The sequence below is a fragment of the Prionailurus viverrinus genome, chromosome A2 (genome assembly GCF_022837055.1).
Source record: "Prionailurus viverrinus isolate Anna chromosome A2, UM_Priviv_1.0, whole genome shotgun sequence".
In the NCBI taxonomy this organism is placed as follows: domain Eukaryota; kingdom Metazoa; phylum Chordata; class Mammalia; order Carnivora; family Felidae; genus Prionailurus; species Prionailurus viverrinus.
In genome coordinates, this window is record NC_062562.1 from 108013345 (window position 1) to 108033823 (window position 20479).

General features: G+C 34.3%; 1 protein-coding gene across 6 annotated transcripts in view; it reads right to left on the minus strand.

Annotated features, from left to right (window-relative positions):
* Positions 1-20479, minus strand: part of DGKB (diacylglycerol kinase beta) — a 667308-nt gene that overhangs the window by 464920 nt on the left and 181909 nt on the right. For 2 of the 6 annotated variants that reach the window (XM_047848697.1, XM_047848699.1), the window contains 2 exons: positions 18278-18310; positions 8828-8944 (listed from right to left, as the gene is read on the minus strand). In XM_047848697.1, coding sequence (XP_047704653.1) covers positions 8828-8944; positions 18278-18310 — 150 coding nt within the window. Of the gene's footprint in view, positions 1-8827; positions 8945-18277; positions 18314-20479 lie in introns of all 6 variants that reach the window. The other 4 variants (XM_047848698.1, XM_047848701.1, XM_047848700.1 and 1 more) reach the window with 2 other exon arrangements.

Genomic DNA, 20479 nt, shown 5'->3' on the forward strand with positions numbered 1-20479 from the left:
CTGAAAGTAGATTCAGGTTATCCTTTATTGCTATCTTTTTTTTATCTATCTCAGAAAGTATTCTAAGATACGTAATGAGACACTTAAAAACAACCATTTTACCATATGATATCCTTTCTTCCTTTTTGTTCAAACAACAGAAATTAAAATATTCTTCTAATACACTTTCCTCCAATCTTAAGTGAACTGTAATTTTTCCAGTGATTATAGGCACTGGAAAAATGTTAAAATCTTCACATTAGTTACAGAAGGCTGAGTAAAATATTCTTAATTCTTCTACTCTTACTCAACTTGTCACTTTCATTTATTGTATCTGTCTCTGTTTTGCTTTCCTCTGTAAAGAGGACAAGGGTTCCTTGTTCCTGGTTTGGTTCTAATTTAGGTAGGAGATAAGATATATAAGGTGGATTTGTAGTAACTTTCCTGTAGCAAACGTGTTCAATCAATTAACATATAGACAGTGCCTCGGTTGCAGTGTGTGCCCTTCGCCCCTCATTTAAAAGCTAGAATAAAGAAACTACACAAACACAACTTTATCTAAAGACTTATATTTGATTTCCTTTATTTTTTATCCTATTATAGAATTAGAAAGAACTCCTGAATTTGCACATTCAAAAAAAGTAATGGTAACAGATGTGGATTTTTATTTTTGCACCTAATTTGAATTGTTACTCCTTATTTTTAAGTAAGGGTGAGAATCTCAAGGTAAATAAAAGTTTTCAAGCACAACATTAAGTCTGAACCCAAACACTCATTAAGATGATCTTCTCCAAACTCAACATTCAGCTTACAGTTCTATTAAAATAGATTAGATTATGTTAAATTCACACTGGGTCAAATATTTACAATGTATTTTTAAATATTTTTGAATGCCTTTCAGAAATATATGTATAATGGAATATTTAAAGGCATCATAACCATTTATCAAATAAAGGTTAGTAGCAAGCTATAGAACAACTGTAGCTATAGAACAACTGATGGCACATTATTACCATCAAATAAATATCCCACTAGAATATAGTCTATAGGATCTCAAAATACAAAAAAAAATGTAGATGTTATTTTTAGAGGTGGGTAAATGGATAAATAGGTCAAATGGATTAGAAAATAGAAGATAATTTAGATAAAGAACAAATTTAGAAGAATGGGGATGCTCTGTAAGCACAAAAGTCAAATATGCCAAATGGAAATACAGGAAGAATAAAATCATTTAGCAGTCTTTTCCTGGTATATATTCGCATCACAAAGTAGGCTTATGAAATAAGATTAAATACAAATAAAATACTGAAAACTTGAGATATCTATCAGTTACCTGGCACTGTGGAACACGGCTTCTTTTTTTTTTTTAACATTTATTTATTTTTGAGACAGAGAGAGACAGAGCATGAATGGGGGAGGGTCAGAGAAAGAGGGAGACACAGAATCTGAAACAGGCTCCAGGCTCTGAGCCGTCAGCACAGAGCCCAACTCGGGGCTTGAACTCACGGACCTCGAGATCATGACCTGAGCCGAAGTCGGCCGCTTAACTGACTGAGCCACCCAGGCGCCCTGGAACACAGCTTCTTTGATATTGATGTTAGATAAACTCCTGACGTAACACAATCTACATTTAAGGGATAATATGTGATTAAACACCTGCACCACAAAGACACTGGTGTGAAGGGATCATTTAATGGTGTTACACTGGAAAGGTCAAGGTTTTAAGCAAATCTAGCATGTTTTTCAAGCCCCTATTCAAAAAGCTTTAACAAAAAAATAAATAAATAAATAAATAAATAAATAAATAAATAAATAAATAAAAAGCTTTAACATCTGGCTACACTTTGTTACTATAAGAATACCAACCCACCAGAGTAAATTTGGGGGCCAGAAGACCAAAGATAGAATTCCTAAATTTGGAAGCACCAAAACTGTAGTCCTGCATGATCATTTTCAGGTCTGACATGTTAAAAATAACAACTACTTTGTGCATTAATACTCCTGGAAGAAGGAGCAGCATCTTACTGTCAAAGACTGCCACTGTCATTACTTCTACTTCTCTTCATCTTTATCGAAAGAGCCCTGGGCAAAATTTTGAAAGACTGGCCCTTCCCATCATACCTGTACCTTGGAAACTATTGCTGCTGTTTGCAGAATTTAAATACGTATTTCTTTTGAAGAGTTTTAGGAAGGTGTAACTTTTGGTGTCTTGCCATATAAGCATGCAAATAAATAGTCTAAGTAGAAAAAAATGTGTCTATGTTTCGTCTATAATTGGAAGTTGCTATGGATTGAATTGTGTCCCCCAATTTTATGTTGAAGCCCTACCCCACAGTGTGGTGGTATTTGGAGAGAGAACCTTTGGGATGCAAGGAAGGTTAGATGAGAGTGGGAGATTCATGATGGGACTAGTACCCTTAAAAAAGGAAGATCTACCCCTGCCTCTGCACACACAAAGAGGTAACGTGAGGACAAAGGGAGATGGCAGCCACCAATAAGCCAAGAAAAGCCTCAGAATGAAATATAACTTGTCACCCTGATCTTGAACTGTCCAGCCTTTAGAACTGTGATAAATAAATGTCTCTTATTTAAGCCACCCATCTATGATACATCATTACAGCAGCCCAAGGCGACTGATACAGAAGTGTTTTGTGGAAACTCAAGATATGCTCTTTAAAAAGGAAGCGTAACAGCTTCTAGTCATCTTCCTCTGGATGCCAGCATGAAATGTGATATTCTAAGGACCAGCAGCCATCTTTGCTAATGAGGTGACCTTGATGATGCCACAGATGGAGGACAGGAAAGATAGAACCAGCCCTGATAAAAATGTGGAACTGTCTTATTAGCCATACTTCTGGAGATCCTCCTTCTAGACTTTATTTACAGTAAAGAAAAATTGATGGTTAACTTCTCTAAACCACTGTTATGTTTTATTCGTTTTTGTTTTCTCCATTATGTGCTGCAGAACCTAATTGTCACTGGTATGAAAGATCCACAAGGGCACAGAATTGAATAACCAGGCATAGAAACTTCATACTTCATCAAACTTGTTAATATTTCTAGACCCTAAGTGAAGAACAGAGACTTGATATCAAAATTCTTGAAGAGAATCTGTATCTTATTTTATTCTACATTATGTTATTCTCCTTATTGAGAATGGGGATACTCATTATCAGTTAATCCTTTGGTAACTTGAAGAGTATGAAACGAGGAAAAAAATACAGGTATTACTAGATGTGATATTTTAATTACTTAATCCGATCTATTTGATTCCACATTTTATTTTCCTGGGAGGTCAATATCAGGTAAGAACTAACTTATCAAATTCAGAATTCAGACTAGAGGAACTAATTTGTATTGAAATGTAAATCATATATACTTAAAATAATTTAAGCAGATTAAAAGAATACAAAGTTTTTCTTTGTTTCTGAAACTCAATACATCTGATTTTGGTGAATAAAGTTTTATGGAAATATCTTACACTAATTTTGTATATTTTGAAGTGATATTTTTATTTTTATACTTTAAAATAATTCCAAATTTACAGAAAAATTAAAAGGACTATTCAAATAACATTTTTTCCTGAACCAATTGAGACTAAGTTGATAAGATGATATTTTATCACTCTTGTTTACTTTAGATTTGCCTTTACACAAGAACATGAACATAACACAACTGTCTGTCAAAAATGGGAAGTTAACATGATTCTGTACTAGCTGCTTTTGTTATAAAAGCCATTATTGGACAACTGGTAAAACCTGAATGGAATCCAAGAATTAGATAGCACTAATATATCAATCTTTAGTTTACTAATTCTCTTTGAACTATATCTAATATAGTTTTTAATGTCATGAATTTTCAATTTTTATTTCATACAAAATTTTAAAGATGTAAAATTCAGTTATTTTAATTCTTTAATTTTTTTAATGTTTATTCATTTTTGACAGAGAGAGAGTGAGTGAGGGGTGGGACAGAGAGAGAGGGAGACACAGAATCTGAACCAGGCTCTGAGGTGTCAGCACAGAGTGTGATGTGGGGCTTGAACCCAAGAACTGGGAGATCATGACCTGAGCCAAAGTCAGATGCTTAAGTGACTGAACCATCCAGGTGCCCCAAGTTATTTTACATACTGATTTACTATCATCCTAAAATATTGTACCCTTTTCTAACAAATTTTTGTGGAAGGGGAGGGAAAACCAAAATATACATACATAAAAAAACTGTCGGCCTAAACTGATTTGTTCTTGGAAGTAAATATTTCTATAGCATTTGCAGTAATCTTAAGTGGAAGAATAGATAAGACAGGTGAAAAGCCAGTTGCTCTGTTTGAAGCTCAGAAGAACCCTGACCCTATCCTCAGCCTTCCATTGTCCCACCATTGTGCTTGAGGCATCTCTCTACAGAACCCTGGGCTTTTCAGACAAGTTTTGAAGATACAATGCAGTAGGAAATATGGTATAACAAAGACAGTATTTACAAAGGGAGGAAATGCTCAAGATAACTGAAATCTTGAAGAATGTTTATAAATTGGATAAAGGGCATTCCAGGATGTGAAAGTTTATACTGGATTCTTCTCTATAGAGAAGAGAGCTAATCCCATGAAATCTTACTCACATAATGGGGTCATTTCGTATAGTAAATATTAAAGGGCATGACTTGACTCAGACTGGTTTTGGGTCCCAGTTTAATGACTCCTTTCTCTCTCTATTCTCCCTCTTGGTAATCTCATTTCATATTAATGGTTTTAAGTACCATCAATATGACTTTCACTTCCAAATGTGTATCTATCCTCTGCTCTGAATTCTAGATTCACTTATTTGCCTGCCGACTTAACATCTCCACTTAGATGTCCAACAGTATCAGAAATTTCTGTCTAAAACCTATTGACCCAGACCCTTCTCCATGTCAGTCACTGGCAACTCCATCATTTCGGGTGAATGGGCCAATCATCTTAAAGATGTACCTAATTTCTACTTCGTAATAAACCCTACACACATCTATCAGCATATCCTGTTGCCTGTGTCTTCAAAATATATGGAGAATTCATCTCTTCACCTCTCCTGCTCTACTCTGGACATACCTCTATCCTACAAACCCTAAATACCTAGTTAAAATCTCCAACCTAGACTCTTTGGTCCCTAACATTCTCAACAAGAGTAAGACTTTCAACAGTTAAGTCAAGATCATGTTCTATTTTTCCATCTCTCTCAGAGGGAAAGTCAGAATTCTTATACAGGCCTTGGGGGCTCTGTACGTCTAGCTCCTCTTGCTTCTCTAAAGTAGTCTTCATCAGTTTCCATGTTGCTCATGCTGCTCCAACCAGGCAGTTGTTCTTGTTGATTCTAGAACTTGCCAGGCATGCACTTGCCTTAGGGCTGCCCATCCGCTGGATATCCACAGACTAAAGACCTCACCTAAGTCTTTACTCAAATATCACACTTTAATGAGGCCAAATCTGGCCATGTTACTTAATATTAGAGACAATTCTAACTCTCAGTCCTGACACTTCATATGGAGCTCCATTTTTTCCATATTATTGATAAGCTAGCACATTACAACTATGGGAACAGGAACTCAGTTTAAAGGTTGTTGCATTCCTTAAAGTGTAGAGTAATAATTCTGGACTTAGGGAGTTAAAATGACAATGAAGAGCTAATTATGGAAGAGCCAAGTGGCTTGAGGTTCCTAAAGTAGTCAAGGGGCGCGCGTGCACACACACACACATACACACACACACACAGTCCAATCAAATACGGGAAATTAATTGTATACACACACTATAAAGTCATTTATACTACACATGGATGTGTGTGTGTGTGTGTGTGTGTGTGTGTGTGTGTATGTATATATATATGCTTACAGTCTTGGTAATTAAAAGAATGAGATACTGCAAATAAGAAAGACAGTAGGGACAGGGAGAAGCACTGTGGCAGGGCATGGCACTGGCTCAGTTTTACATGTTTAAATATAAAGGTTCCCTGTTCTTTCTAGTGTTGAGTATCACAAACTGGACTTTTTGGTTCTCAAGTGACCCTTTAATTTGGAAATTCTTCTCAGACAATAATTAGGGACAAGGAAACTTCAGTTGAATACAGTTTAAACCATGGTTCTGTTTCACCTATTTGTTCACATGCGAATACTTACTGCATTTTTACATCTCGTGCGCATTAGAAATTGTAGTTTCAATTACATTCGATCATATGTATTAAGTGTAAACCTATGGTATGAGCGATGACAAAGACAGAGTGCCTAACCACCTCAATTTGAAGTCCCCTAGGACCCGGGTTAATTAATGAGACTCATCCTAAGGTTATACATGATCTATTACTTCCTCTAATTAGAAATAATAATCCTGATCATTATGCTGGTTAGCTGGAAAGAAGTAAGATGAATGTGCTTAACTATGATTAATAGTCTTCTTTAAGCAGGGTAGATCTCTTCTGTCATGGACTTCTGTGCAAACTGGCCTGCAACTCAATGCTTTTTCATGATACACATTTTTTAAAACTCACAGAAAAATTAACTTTATGGCATATCTTTTTATCTTTCCTGATAAAGAATAACCATGTTATTATTTTTAAGTTGATTCTCACAACAAAGTTTATTTTTCTACTTTGCATTAGCTATCCAATAATTTATTCTTTCATTTTTTTCTATTTTCCCCCAAATTATGTGAATACCCATGTGTATTAATTTTAGTCCATACTGCTGAGGTGAAAGACTATTGCACATGATTTATATACCAACATTTAAAATTCAAAAAAATTATGATGACAATAATTAAGGTATTTATTTACTCCTGTTTTATAAGGCTGGTGTCTACCCTGTCCTGACTAACAACTTTACCTGATAAATTCACACTCTACAGAAAATTTAGAAAAGTTATTATCTGTTTTGTGAGATGCAATATGTCCACAGAGAAAGGCAGGTAGTCAGAACAAGTTGGTCAAGAAGTTAGCATTTATATACCTGTTAAACTTTGTTAACCAAGGAGGCCAGGTATCTTAGGAGTAAAACACATAAACTCTGAGTAAGACTGTCCTTATCAAACTTTGGCTTTACCACTGACTAAGTGGGAGGCCCTGGAAATAACTTTGCCTTTGAACATCAGTATCCTCATTTTGAAAGTTATGATAATAATGATGATATGCATTATATGTTTATTGAGAAAATTAAGGATAGTTATCTCATATATTTATTGAGAAGATTCAGTTACTTAGTCGGCGTAAGATATTATCACCGTGTCTACCATATACTGTTTGACAAATGGTGCACGTTTAACTTTCATGTTGAGAAGTATGTATCTAGCCATGTGTGAAATGTACTTGATTTTTAAATTAATTCTACATTCTGATATTTTCATCACTGGAACCCAGAATGACTGAAGATGTAATTAATCAACATTTGCAGCTGGTGTATTAGATTTGTAAATGTTGATATTTTTCACAAAAATTTAATAGGATCACTTAAGGTTTTTTTTTCTATCCAAGTAGACAGACTTCATATTTGAGTCTTTCAATGAGGTTGCTAAACATATAAAGATGACTACCAAAAAGTGTAGATCCTGATTTACTCTTTTAGTACTCTTGTAATACTCTTTTAATTTTACTCTTTTAATTTTTAAACTTTCCAACCAATGTAACAATTTCATCATTTAGAATTTCTTCTTTTTATATATGAGTTTAATAACACTTAAAAAATTTCTGTTCACAATGTGTTTTATTAGATCAAAAACAAATCAGCAATCTGGTTACCAGTATTTAAGCAATTATTATTAAATTTTAATGAGATCTTCAAAATAATGAAGAAACATGCATTTAGGCAACTACTCTGTGCTCTGAACTGTGCTTCCAATATAGGGAAATATAAAACACATAATCCATAATATCATAGATAAAATAATTAATGAAAAGTGAAGATACAAAGTTCTGTATATTGAAGGCAAGAATGTGACAAAATATATTTTTGTTTGGTAAGTGGTTGGTAATTTTTTTTTGGAGAACATGAAACTTGAAGCATATTGTTGTAAGAAAAGGAAATGAAAATTAGAAGAGAGAATTATAGGTAAAAAAGCAAAAAAAATGAATGCACAATGTCACAAAGATTTAGCCAACTTCACATGTTGGTTGGAGTGAAAAATAAAGGCAAATAAATACAATCCACACAATCTCTACGATGTCTAAAAATGTAGGTTGAAAGTAATCTTACTGCTGATGTCCGAGATACTAGGGTGCTAAAAACAGATTTTGAGTTACCTGTGTTTATTCAAACTAGAAATATATATGGAGTTTTAATTTTGAATTAAAACTAAAGGAATATATGAATAAATCATAAAAACCCTTTATGTTATTATTTCTTAGCAATAAAAATATCCACACACATGAAATTCATTTTATTTTTTTCCTAAACATTTTTTTGCCACCAAAATGATTCTTCCAAATATATAAACATATATGGAGAAAGTAAACTTGTAAATAAATAACATGTATGCCTGTAACTAAATGGTACATTTAGTAATTTAGTAATTACATTTAGTAACTAATTTACAGTTAGTAACTAACTAAATTACATTTAGTAATGATTTGCAAAATCTATGGAATTGCAAAAGATCTCTTACCATTTAGTTTCAAATGCAGATAATGTCATAAGAGATTAATATAATCAGAGTGTCACTCTGTCAATCAAATATAAAACCATCATCTTGATAAATTAACAAAGATCTTTCTGAAGTCCTCTGCTGAGCTAATTGCACATTAAATAAATGTGTTGACAGCTGGACATATGTGCCTGTAAGAGCATAGAAGGAACAAATATGAAAGCCACTAAAATTTGATCAAAAAAGTCCTACCTGTAGGCCTTGGCCATCCACGGTCACAGAGTTGGCTCTTTGCATTTTGTTTTTGTCAGTCACTTTATTTGACTGTTGGGAACCACCTTTTTCCTTTTTCACTGTTGCTTGTCTTTCCTGTAAGGAGACAATCTTTTATAAGAATATTGTTTTAATAAAAAGGGGAACACAAAGAAGACTTTATTGGCTACAGACTTGGGCCCATGCTCCTAATTTGGAGTATCTTAATGACTACTAAGAAATCTGTTGCTTGCAACAGTCCACATGATACAGGCACAAGAAGAAATATTATTTTCTTTAATTATCTTAAAGAAATTAATTATCACTTAAAGAAAGCCAGATGGTATTCCCCCTATGTGCCCAATCAGGACTCTTCACCAGAAGTTATCAAGGACCAGTAAGACTAATTATTTTCATAAGGAATGGTAGGAATAAATAATATGGACTTACAATTTAAGAAATTTGTTACTGAGCACTAAAAACAAGGCTTATACATGCAGGCAATACTGAAAATGAAGACATGACGGACCTTTAAGCTGCTATTTATATCAAGGATGGCATTAAAGTTAAAACACACATTCTATCCCAGCTAATTCCTTTGTTCATCATAGTGGAAACATTTCTTGGAGTTGGCTGCTTCCTGTTTCAATCCCACCCCCACCCCCACTCTCTTTTCAACCCAACCCAGTGAATTTTATCACCGTTAATCAACCAAATCTGCTCTTCTTAAAATCACCAATGACCTTCTCATTACCACACCTATTGATCAGCTTCATCTTTTCCACTTTTTAGCAGCATTTGAGAAGACTGATCTCTTCCTGTCTCCTGAACACTTGCCTCACTTGGGCTTCTGGACACGTCTTTCTCTTACTCTTTGCTCTGTTCCTACTTCACTAATTGCTTCCTCAGAGTCTCTTTCTTTGATTCTCCCTCCCAGGTTTAGGGTCCATAACACTTAACCTCTTCCTTGAATGGCTCATCTTCACTATCTACACTCACTCCCTAGGCAACTTAATTAAATCCCAAGGCTTTGAATTTCAATTTTATGAGGAAGACTTCCAAATTTATAGTTCCTGTTCAGATTTCTCCCTTAAACTTTACTTCCTACATACAAATGCCCTTTCTATCTGTCCATGTGTGTCTAAAACACACATTAGTCCTCAAATATCCAAAACTATTTTTTCTTGAATTTCCTGCCTACTCTCCTTAAAAATAAATCCCAAACTGGATGATTACTCACCACTTCCAACATTACATATCTTAAGCCTCTGCCATCTTCTTTACCTGGAGTATTGTAATCATCAACTAAGGGATCAATCTGCTTCCATCTTTGTCTCCCTACAGTCAATTCTCTGTACAACAGCCACACTCGTCCTATTTCACTCCATTCCAGCTATCCCCACCTCCTCATTATGCTTTGATCACAAGTAAGCTCTTAATTCAGAGCTTTGGCCATCATTCTTCTCTCTGCTGCAAAGCTTTCTTTTGGGCATGTTCCTTACTTATTTCATGTTTCTATTCAAGTGTCATATTGGCTTCTCTATTCCCTTTAGCCTCCTTTTATAGAAATAAAAATATATTTGGACATAAAAGTATATATATTATATATAATTATATACATATATATTATATACATATTATACACATATATATTATACATATGTGTATATATACATATTATACATACATATATAATATGTATTATACATATGTGTATATATACATATTATACACACATATATAATATGTATTATACATATATGTGTATATATACACATTATACATATATATTATATACATATATATGCATATTATATACACATATAATATATAATTTATTACAACCTGAAATGTGTTCTGTTTAATTAGTTTAATGCTGGTCTATCCCCACTTTTAGTCAAAACTTCAGAAGAAAAAGTGGTTGGTTTGCTTCACTGTTCGAGATCAGATCCTCAATCAGTGTCTGACAAAAGTCAGGATAAATGAATGGAGAAATAGATGAATCAAGAGTCAAACAATTTCTAATGTTTTAATAGTATTGTATTAAGAGGGATTCTTGGGCCATGTCTAGGCTTGGAGTGAAAAGTTGTTCTGATCAAAAAGCAATGTCTGCCATAAATGCTTAAATATTTGAGTGACACATATTTTCTAGTCCCTATATTTGCTTCTTAGAGCATCATTTCAATTTCTGTAATTTTGGAACATATTTTAAATGGACTAACAAGTAAAGCTCTTTTTAACTATATTAGGGCCAGATGGATCAGAAAATTTCTCAGACCAAAATAGATGCTAATCAATACAGTCCATTTACCTTGCAATTTCATGGTGTAAAATCACTGAATATATTTTTTGTGTGGCTAAAAATGGATGGTGTAATAGGATTCCTGAAATTCACATTCTTTGGAAAACTATGTACTTTCACATAAGCATAATTTCTGGCAAAAATATTGATTTTTTTAAAGATAGATCATTCTTTCTAAACTTACAAATTACAATTTTGTCCCTAGAGAGTTAAGAGTATAATGCATAGACAGAGTGGATTATAGGATAAGGTTTGGAGTCAGAAAGCCTGAGTTGAATCCCATCTCTGTTACTTAAATGTTATGTAACCTTGGAACACTTAACTCTTATTCAAAATGGAGTTAGCAATACATACTCCTCAGAGTTGTGCAAAATTTAACAGAAAACACACAAATTCCTAACATTGTGCTTATATTAGAATATGTGCTCAATAAATGAAAGTTATTATGAATAAGAAAGTGTGGCTGTCTCATTAGGGTGCTCATTAGTATTATGCAAAGTGTTTGTTCTATTTCCAAGTGCATATATGTATGAAAAATTACACTTAGTTACATTAAGTATATTAAATAAGCAAGTCTCAGTGATTACATTTGAAAATCCATAACTTATATTAGGAGTTCAAAAATAAAATACTGAGGTAGGTATGGGAATAATTTCTTTCTGGATGCTTGCATATAGGTATGTAAAACATACAACGCTCTATAAAATACTCTATAAAAATCTATAGTGTAGAAGATACTTATATACCTAATATCTTCTATATCTAATATCTTATCATACCTTAAATACCTTGTATTCTGACATACAATCCAACAATTGTTATTTTACATTTAATTCCTAAAATTCTTAGGTTACAAGAATTAAATAAAATTTAAGTTGGTCAGACTGGAACTGGATATTTGTGACCAAACTATTTATATACATAATGCTGGAAATTGAATACATGTAAGTGTATGTCTGTAAAGAACTACCAAATTATCTATTAACTTGATTTTATTCTTAGCCATGCACATAGCTGGGGAAATTCCATTGCTGGTAAGACCCTCCAACTAGCAAAAAGCAGTTGATTAAGTAGCTTCAGGTCTCTCCAGGGAGTCATCTTTCTGAGTAAACTGGAGTAGATGAAACAAATGCTTTATAGTAACCTTTGTAAGATATAAAAAAAAAATGTAAATCCTACATTGAGTGTTCAACTAAGATTTTATTTTTGAAATCTAAAATTATAAGAAAGAGGTATACAACAAGTCAACAGAAAAATCGTCAGTACCTCCACCTGCATGTGAATTTTATTATATAATCCAGATAATGCTAAAATAGTAAACATTTGTTTAAACACACACACACACACACACACACACACACACACACACACGAACTCATACACACACCCCAAAGACACCAAATGGTTTCTTTGGTTAAGGGAAATATGTCTAGTGGGTAGAATGCGTGGAATTACTCAAGGCCGAAAATTGTAAACAGGAGAAACTCATAAGCATTTACTTTTTCCCCAGAGTTATCATTTTATTGTACTCATTTGTTTCATCTTTATTTCCAAATTGTAGAGCAATCTCCATGAAATATCCACTATACTTTAGTTAAGCAGCATAAGCTGACAGAATGATAGTTGGATGCTTTTTCCTATTTCCACTACGAAAATCTTTACTTCTTTCATTTCATATGAGGGACAGGAAGGGGAAGCAATTGAATCTTTGAAAGATCTGCTGTCCACAGAAATTTCATTAGCCTGTTGTGGGGGTTAACTCTGAATGGCAGATCTCTATTGTGATATTTAAGAGAATTACTCCCCGTATTGAAGTTACTGAAAAGTTTCAAGAAGAACTCACCAACCTTATTTTGCATCATTATTCAGGATAATATTGATTTCTGGTAATAGAGGTCAGTGCTCACCACTTCACCTTCTGCTTTTTTTTTTTTTAAGTTTTTGGGCTTTAAATAACAAAATAAATTACCTTATTATAATCAAGACAAATTTTGTTCTGCCAGATAAATTATCCAAGATATAAAAAGAGTTGGAAAATTATTGCTTTAATCAATAGAAATTATTCAAACCCTGAAAAGAGCTACTCTATTCCCCAAAATATAGAAAATATGACTACAAAAAATAAAATATAGTTATTGATATTTCAGGATTTTCAAATATCAGCCATTTGTGTTTGCTATGCAGACATTTTGAATATAGAATTCAGTGTTTTGTGATCCTCAGACTCTCTAAGTAGTACAACAGATCATAACTGGGGAATACATTGTAATAGAATTCCAAAAGAATAATCACCATAATTAACCAACAAAAAAAGCCGAAAGGACCATTCACAGAAAACAGAAAGATGAAATAAATGAAATAAAAAGACCTCCCTTTAAACCTGTGCTTTAAAAAAAAATTTTTTTTATATCATGCTGATTCTCAGAGGTAGAGTATTTGTGCATTGCTGAAAACCACTTTCACAAAAGGGATGTTTACCACAATACTTGAGCCTGCTGTTATCGATCACTCACAAACTACAAGCAGCAAGTGATGATTACCTCGAGCACAGGGCTTTCTTCTTTTTGTCCAATCTCAGCATGAGAAACAGGCAGCAGCAAAGTACCTCCATTGGTACAAAGCCACAAAAGGGTGGGCTGGTGCACTGTTGCAACAGCATCCTTCTAGCTAGTCCTGGAACTTGCTTTCTCAGTTACCTGCCTTAGGGGAGACTTAGTCCTTTCTGCCACTGGAGCTAGGCCACAGAAATTTCCCAGGAGCTCTAGAATTTGAACCCAAGGTAACACTTAGATATTCCCAATATAAAAGATCTCGTGGAAGCAGACGTGCCAACAAATTCATTGGTGGTTAGAAGGGTTATGGGTTCCATGAAAGCAAGGCTGACAGCCGCAGAACTGCACTTTTAATTATTGTGACCTTATTGTGAAACTGGAGTCATTCCCTGCCGAGAGAAACAAATTCACTCGGAAAATAACAAAAGCTCTAAATCTACTAGGAATCCTTGGAAGTTGCAGCAAAATTTATTATGGCTGAGTAGCAAAGCAGTCTTGATTAAAAAAAAAAAGTTTAGAAAGCTTTAAACATAGATATAATAATTGATATATTATAAAGGTTTTCATTTCTTTCTTAATTTAGTTAAGTAAGGACTTATTAAAAAAACTAAAACTACTTTGGGAAAAGTCCTAAGTATGGGCTTGGAGGCCGAATCCCAGATTTGTATTTTATTTGCCATGCAAACTTGGGCAAGTTATTTGCTATCTCTAAGCCACCACTGAGTTCATCTATAAAATGAGAAGATTTTTGTGATGATAAATTAAGAAAATGTGGATAAAGATACCAGCATAAAATAGGCACTTAGCGAACGGCAAAATTTTTAAAATACAAAAAAGTATATTGCTATATTTTCTCATTTAACTTATCACATGTATGTATGCTGCTTACACTGCAGGAGTGCAAGATGGGTGTTGTGAAGAAGTACCTCATTTACTTGGTAGTACTTTGTCTGCTGAGTCCCCATTTCTGGGGATAAGTGGTGCTGTGATCCAGGTGGGGTCTTTTGGGGCACACGAGAGGCAAACAATTAGAATGAAAGCTAGTCTTAAACGACCTAGAGGTGCTACTCACCAACAAAACCCGGAGGTACAATTTACAACTTGGTCCCCAAGTCCTGGTTTTCACACATCACACACAATGTGCCTATTTTATCTTGGAGTAATTTCATATTAGCTGCAAACCACTTACAAAATTTCTGTTCAAGAAATACTGATTGGAAGCAATGAAATTTAGGAATGAGAAGGCCCATGCCAAAATCTTTTGCTTTGGGCTGTTTGCCAGTATATGGTTGTGACTTTATAAAAGTATGTGTGTGCATACGTACCTCACTCACTCTCCATTTCCTCTCTCTGTAACTGTCACCACAGACATGTTGAGCCAAAGTTTAAAAGCAAGGAGGTAGCACTCTTGTTTGTTCATACCCATCATGTCTTTCAACCAGCTGAGTTAAATGCTCCTCATAGTGATTACTATGCTGCCCCCAATCTGTTTATACCAGCTCCAAGTAGAATTTGTTATCTTATTAGTATAACCATGTGATTTAATTATTACTCAAACCATTGAATCCTGAGTGTAAAATAAGTTGTTGTTTCTGTGAAAATAACTTGCATTCTTTGGAACCACAATAATACATGATGTGTGTGTGTGTGTGTGTGTGTGTGTGTGTGTGTAGAAGGAGTGGTCCAGTTGGATTAAGACACAATGACTGTAAAAGCTTTGAAAATTAATAAAAATTGAGAATTACTGGGGTGCCTGAGTGTCTCATTCAGTTAAGTGAGTGACTCATTTTCGGCTCAGATCATGATCTCATGGTTGTGAGATTGAGTCCCATGTCAGGCTCTGCACTGACAGGATGGGACTTACTTGGGATTGTCCCTTTCTCTCTCTTTCTGCCCCTCCCCTGCTCATGCTCTATCTCTCAAAACAAATAAACTTTAAAAAATATTAAGAGTTATTTTACACTCAAATTGCTTTACAGATCCTTGAATGTTTGTTATACTTTAAAAAACTGAAAATAATTGAAGACAATTATTTTCATAAATAAATGAATATCTTTTCATGAAATAGGGAATGCTTTACTTTTGCTTCACAACAATTGATAACTGAAACTTACCATGGGTGATAAGACTGTGATATATGTAAGAAAGCCTATATACAATTTCCAAACAAGAGATATAGCCTCATAGAAAAGCCCTTTAACCTACATCAAAAGTGTAGCCAACAAATATACATGTACATATTTCACATTAAATGTTTAAGGTATGTCTATATCCTTCCATAAGTTCCCCCACATACATCTTAACCTAACAATTACTTAACAAGCAATTGTTTCTGACAGTTGAACAAAGGGATACGTGTGTGTGTGTGTGTGTGTGTGTGTGTGTGTGTGTTCACACACTCACCAGTGTAAACATCCACATATGGGCTTAATCAAATTTTTGGAACAACATAGTTGAAAAAAACTCATATGATGATTTCAGACAATGGTGAAAAGTCTAAATTAATATAAACCAATATATGTTGCCAGAAAATAAAAGGCAATGTATGAAGACTTTTAATAACTTTACAGAAAAAGAAATTGTTTGTTTGTTTTTCTTAAATGAGAAAAGTGTATTATGAAAAGTGCAGTTTGGTCTATTTATTCTATTTATATGATACAGATTATACAGTTTAATATGGGAGATCTGTGGAAATTATCAAGTCTAAGGAGAAAATTTTAAATCTCAAACGCAGTGCCTATATTCACGGGCAAAAATAAACTCAAACACCTGAATATACAAAATCAGTTCTCTTACACTTAAATAACTGAACTAAGTGATAAACTTTCTGAGAACGCTTGTCACTTGAGTCTGTAATTCAACATTTCTATTTTATAACCATGATGATAATAATGGTATCAATTGACTTAAAGAATACAAAAACAATTTAATATTTCTCTTAGATTAGAAACATTACTTTTTCAAACATATTTCCAGTATCTTTTAAAGTATATGTCTGGTTACAAAATCAAAGTTTTAAAAGTCTCATGAAGCAGTCTACACTAATTGGAAAACTTTTTTGCAGGGGGTGGGTAGGGAAGAGAGGTTACTACATTTTTGTACAATTATGCTTTCCTCTAAAGAAACTCATATCCTTATGTAGTATTCATATATTATAAATAATATTTTTCCTAAGGAGGCCGATTCAAATTATAATTTAGGGGAAATAATACCATCTGAGCATATCCTTTAAAGATAAAAATAACTGAGGGGCTCCTGCATGGCTCAGTCAGTTGAGCATCCGGGTCTTGCCTTCACTTCAGGTCATGACATCACCATCTGTGGGATTGAGCCCCACGTCATGCTTTGCACTAACAGCACAGAGCCTGTTTGGGATTCTCCGTGTCCCTGTCTCTCTGCTCCTCCCTCCCTCCCTCCCTCCCTCTCTCTCAAAATAAATAAACATTTAAAAAAAGATAGAAACAACTGAATAGAATAGGGTCACAGAAAAATGTGGAGGCTTTCCTTTATTAATGCAAAGACAAAGCTAACACTTCACTGAAAATAAATGGTATGGGAATACCTATATTTATTTTCAAAATAGAAGTCATTTTTTCTGTAACTATATTTTATTCCAGTGACATTCCTAGATAATGTCATATGCTAACTGATTAATGCAGATACATTCTTTTTTAAAATGATGGGCACTTCAAAGTGAGCAAGAGTTTCTCAATCTACTATCACTTAAAACTACATTTTAATGGTATAGAACTTTGCATCGTTTGGGTTTTCTGTAAGGTATTTACATTTTAACATGACAAATAGGAATGATGCTATTCTTTTTTTTTTTTTTTTTTTTTTTTTTTTTAACGTTTTATTTATTTTTGAGACAGAGAGAGACAGAGCATGAACGGGGGAGGGGCAGAGAGAGGGGGAGACACAGAATTGGAAACAGGCTCCAGGCTCTGAGCCATCAGCCCAGAGCCTGACGCGGGGCTCGAACCCACGGACCGCGAGATCGTGACCTGAGCTGAAGTCGGACGCTCAGCCGACTGAGCCACCCAGGCGCCCCGGAATGATGCTATTCTTATACACAGGTCAAAACTCTTTGCAAAATAACTTTTATTTTTCTCTGTATAATTTGTTTCATATAACTTTTTGCTTTCCTAATGTTTGTCATAAAAGTAGATTGAAACAGTTTCAAGTCAATCCTATCATGAAAATATAAATCTCCCTGGGGTACCTGGGTGGATCAGTCAGCTTCTGACTCTTGATTTTGGCTGGGGTCGTGATCTCGTGGTGTTTGAGTTCTAGCCCCGTGTCAGGCTCTGTGCTGATGGTGCAGAGCCTGCTTGAGATTCCGTCTCTCCCTCTCTCTCTGCCTCTCCAACACTTGCTCTCTGTCTCTCTCTCACAGTAAATAAAATAATAGTAATAAACTTAAAAAAAAAAGAAAATATAAAGATCCCCAATTCCAAATATCAGAATATGAGACAAAATGAACTAACAAATTGATATTAGTAGGTCACTGAGATAGCCCCAAATGTTCTTTATAACAATGAAAAGATGTATAATGACCTATATGGCCAAATGTGAAAACCTTTTTTGCTTACGCACCTCAGGGACTGAAACTCCTGAAGTGGACAGAGTCTGCTGAAAAAGAGAAGTTCATATTAAAGCTGAAAAAAACAAAAGTCAAACTGAAAACAAATGCCAACAAAGGTTCTTATACCACTCTTCTTCTGTGAAATAAATGAATAAATATAAAATGCATTTCCTTGTCATATTTTTTCTGCTTAATTCCATTAAATAAATGAATAAGGAATACTCTAATGGAGAGTGGGTTGGGTTGTGAAGTACTTGTCCAAAATGCAACTTCATCCACCCAAAGGAGATTGGTCAATATTGTTGACCTGCTTCATATACCTCTCTGAAATAATACTGATATATTACATTCAGGTTTTACAATAAGAACTCATCTCTAAGTTCCATTGAGTTGCCCATTTACCCGGCCCACTTTTCCATTTTCCAGTCCAATTCTCATTCCTTGCTAAAAACACTCAGTATCTTTTTGATGGAGACATAGCTTATGGTGTGGATTTTATTTTGGGATTTTTCTGGAAATAAGAAAAAAAATTCCATTAGCATCAGTAAAAAGTGAAAATATTATTAAGTAGGTAGAAAAATTTTACTTGAGAGTAACTTAAAAAAAAAGATGAGGTTAAACACACTGAAACTGGTCTTCATGACAGTGCATCTTCAATTATTCACCAGCCCTCCTTTTCTGAGTCACAGTAAGTAGCTTTGTTTCTGGCAAAAAACAGAATAAAAGGTTAACAATTCCAAAAGTCTATGCCCTATGGGACTCAGGGCAAATTTGGAAGAATTGTTGACAAATCACACACATAATGCTAGATAAAGTTTTCTAATGGTGGGGTGTGTGTGGTGGGGCTAAGTATGAAACTGGATGTCAAGTTAGAAGGTCTTAGACATTTGTGTGTCTCTGAAAAGGAGGGAGTGGTCAGTATAATCCAGTTTACTCCCAGGACTGGGCTATGTGAAAGTGACTCTAAATGGATATCCAAGATGGGTCTGAAAAATCTGAGAACATAGACATTAGTTTACTCCCTGATGCAGTGTAAATCCAAGAAGGCAACAAGAAACAGAAGAATAAATAGCTACATGAGGTTAATGCAACAGAAGCGACTTCCCAGCTACTCAGCATAGAGGACTAGAAGGATCCAGTGCACATAAAAGTGGATCAGAAAAAGAAGGGGTCTAGAGAAGCCACAGAGGAATTTGAAGTGTCCAGGAATACAACTCTATTGAGAAGATATTTTTATCATGTAAGTAAAAAAATGTTTTAGCTGCAGATTTTTCATCAAAATAAGTCATGAAGTCTGAAAGGATGAACTTAGGTTAACTATCCCATGAACAGCAAAACCCTATGGAAGTAATTGCCATTTCTCAGATGGACTGAAAACAGATTTCATAGAACTTTCAAAGAAAGCTTTCTGACTTCAGTAATATTCTTGACTTTTGAGCCCAAATCAGTCTATATAACACTTGAGATAATGGGGGGTGGGGAAAATGTGCTAATTTCAATCTACATCACCTCAATTTTTTGTCAGCTTTCCTATTTTTTTCTTCTCAGCTCTTAGTTCAAGCTTAGATCTGAATAAACATTTTAAGACATGAGTGTAATTCTTCCATCTTTATTATAGTCTATGTTTGCTCTCCCTCTAATCCACAGTAAGTGCCTTATCCTATCCTATGCCATGGGCCAAGGAAAGTCCCAGAGACTCTCAAGCAAAAATTAGGATGCCCATGAAACAGTCTACAGGACATAGGTCACAGATGCCTTCTATCTTCGGAAGAGTTTTTGTTCACCTTACCCGTCTGTAAAGAGCAAGGCACTGGAAAGCCAAGTGAAAAGATTAAAGTTGTCAAAATGGTTTAGAGTAACAGCAAGTGTGATGCACAAATCTTAAATGGATATGGTCCACCCCACCTCAAGCACCAAAAAAAAAAAAAAAAAAAACAAAAAAAACCTATAAAAGACATTTTTGAGATATATTTAAGCATTTGAATAGACAGGATAGTGATTAATATTATGGAATTATCATTAATATTCCTATGTGTGATAATAGTATGGAAATTGTATAAAAAATTGTCCTTAATCTTACAAGATGCCTGCTGACATATTTAGCAATGTAATGTCATACTACCTGCAATTTATATATAAAAGATTCAACTTAATAAAATATATCTATTTCTGCATATATAATGGAAAAATAATAATAGAGGCTGGGGATATAT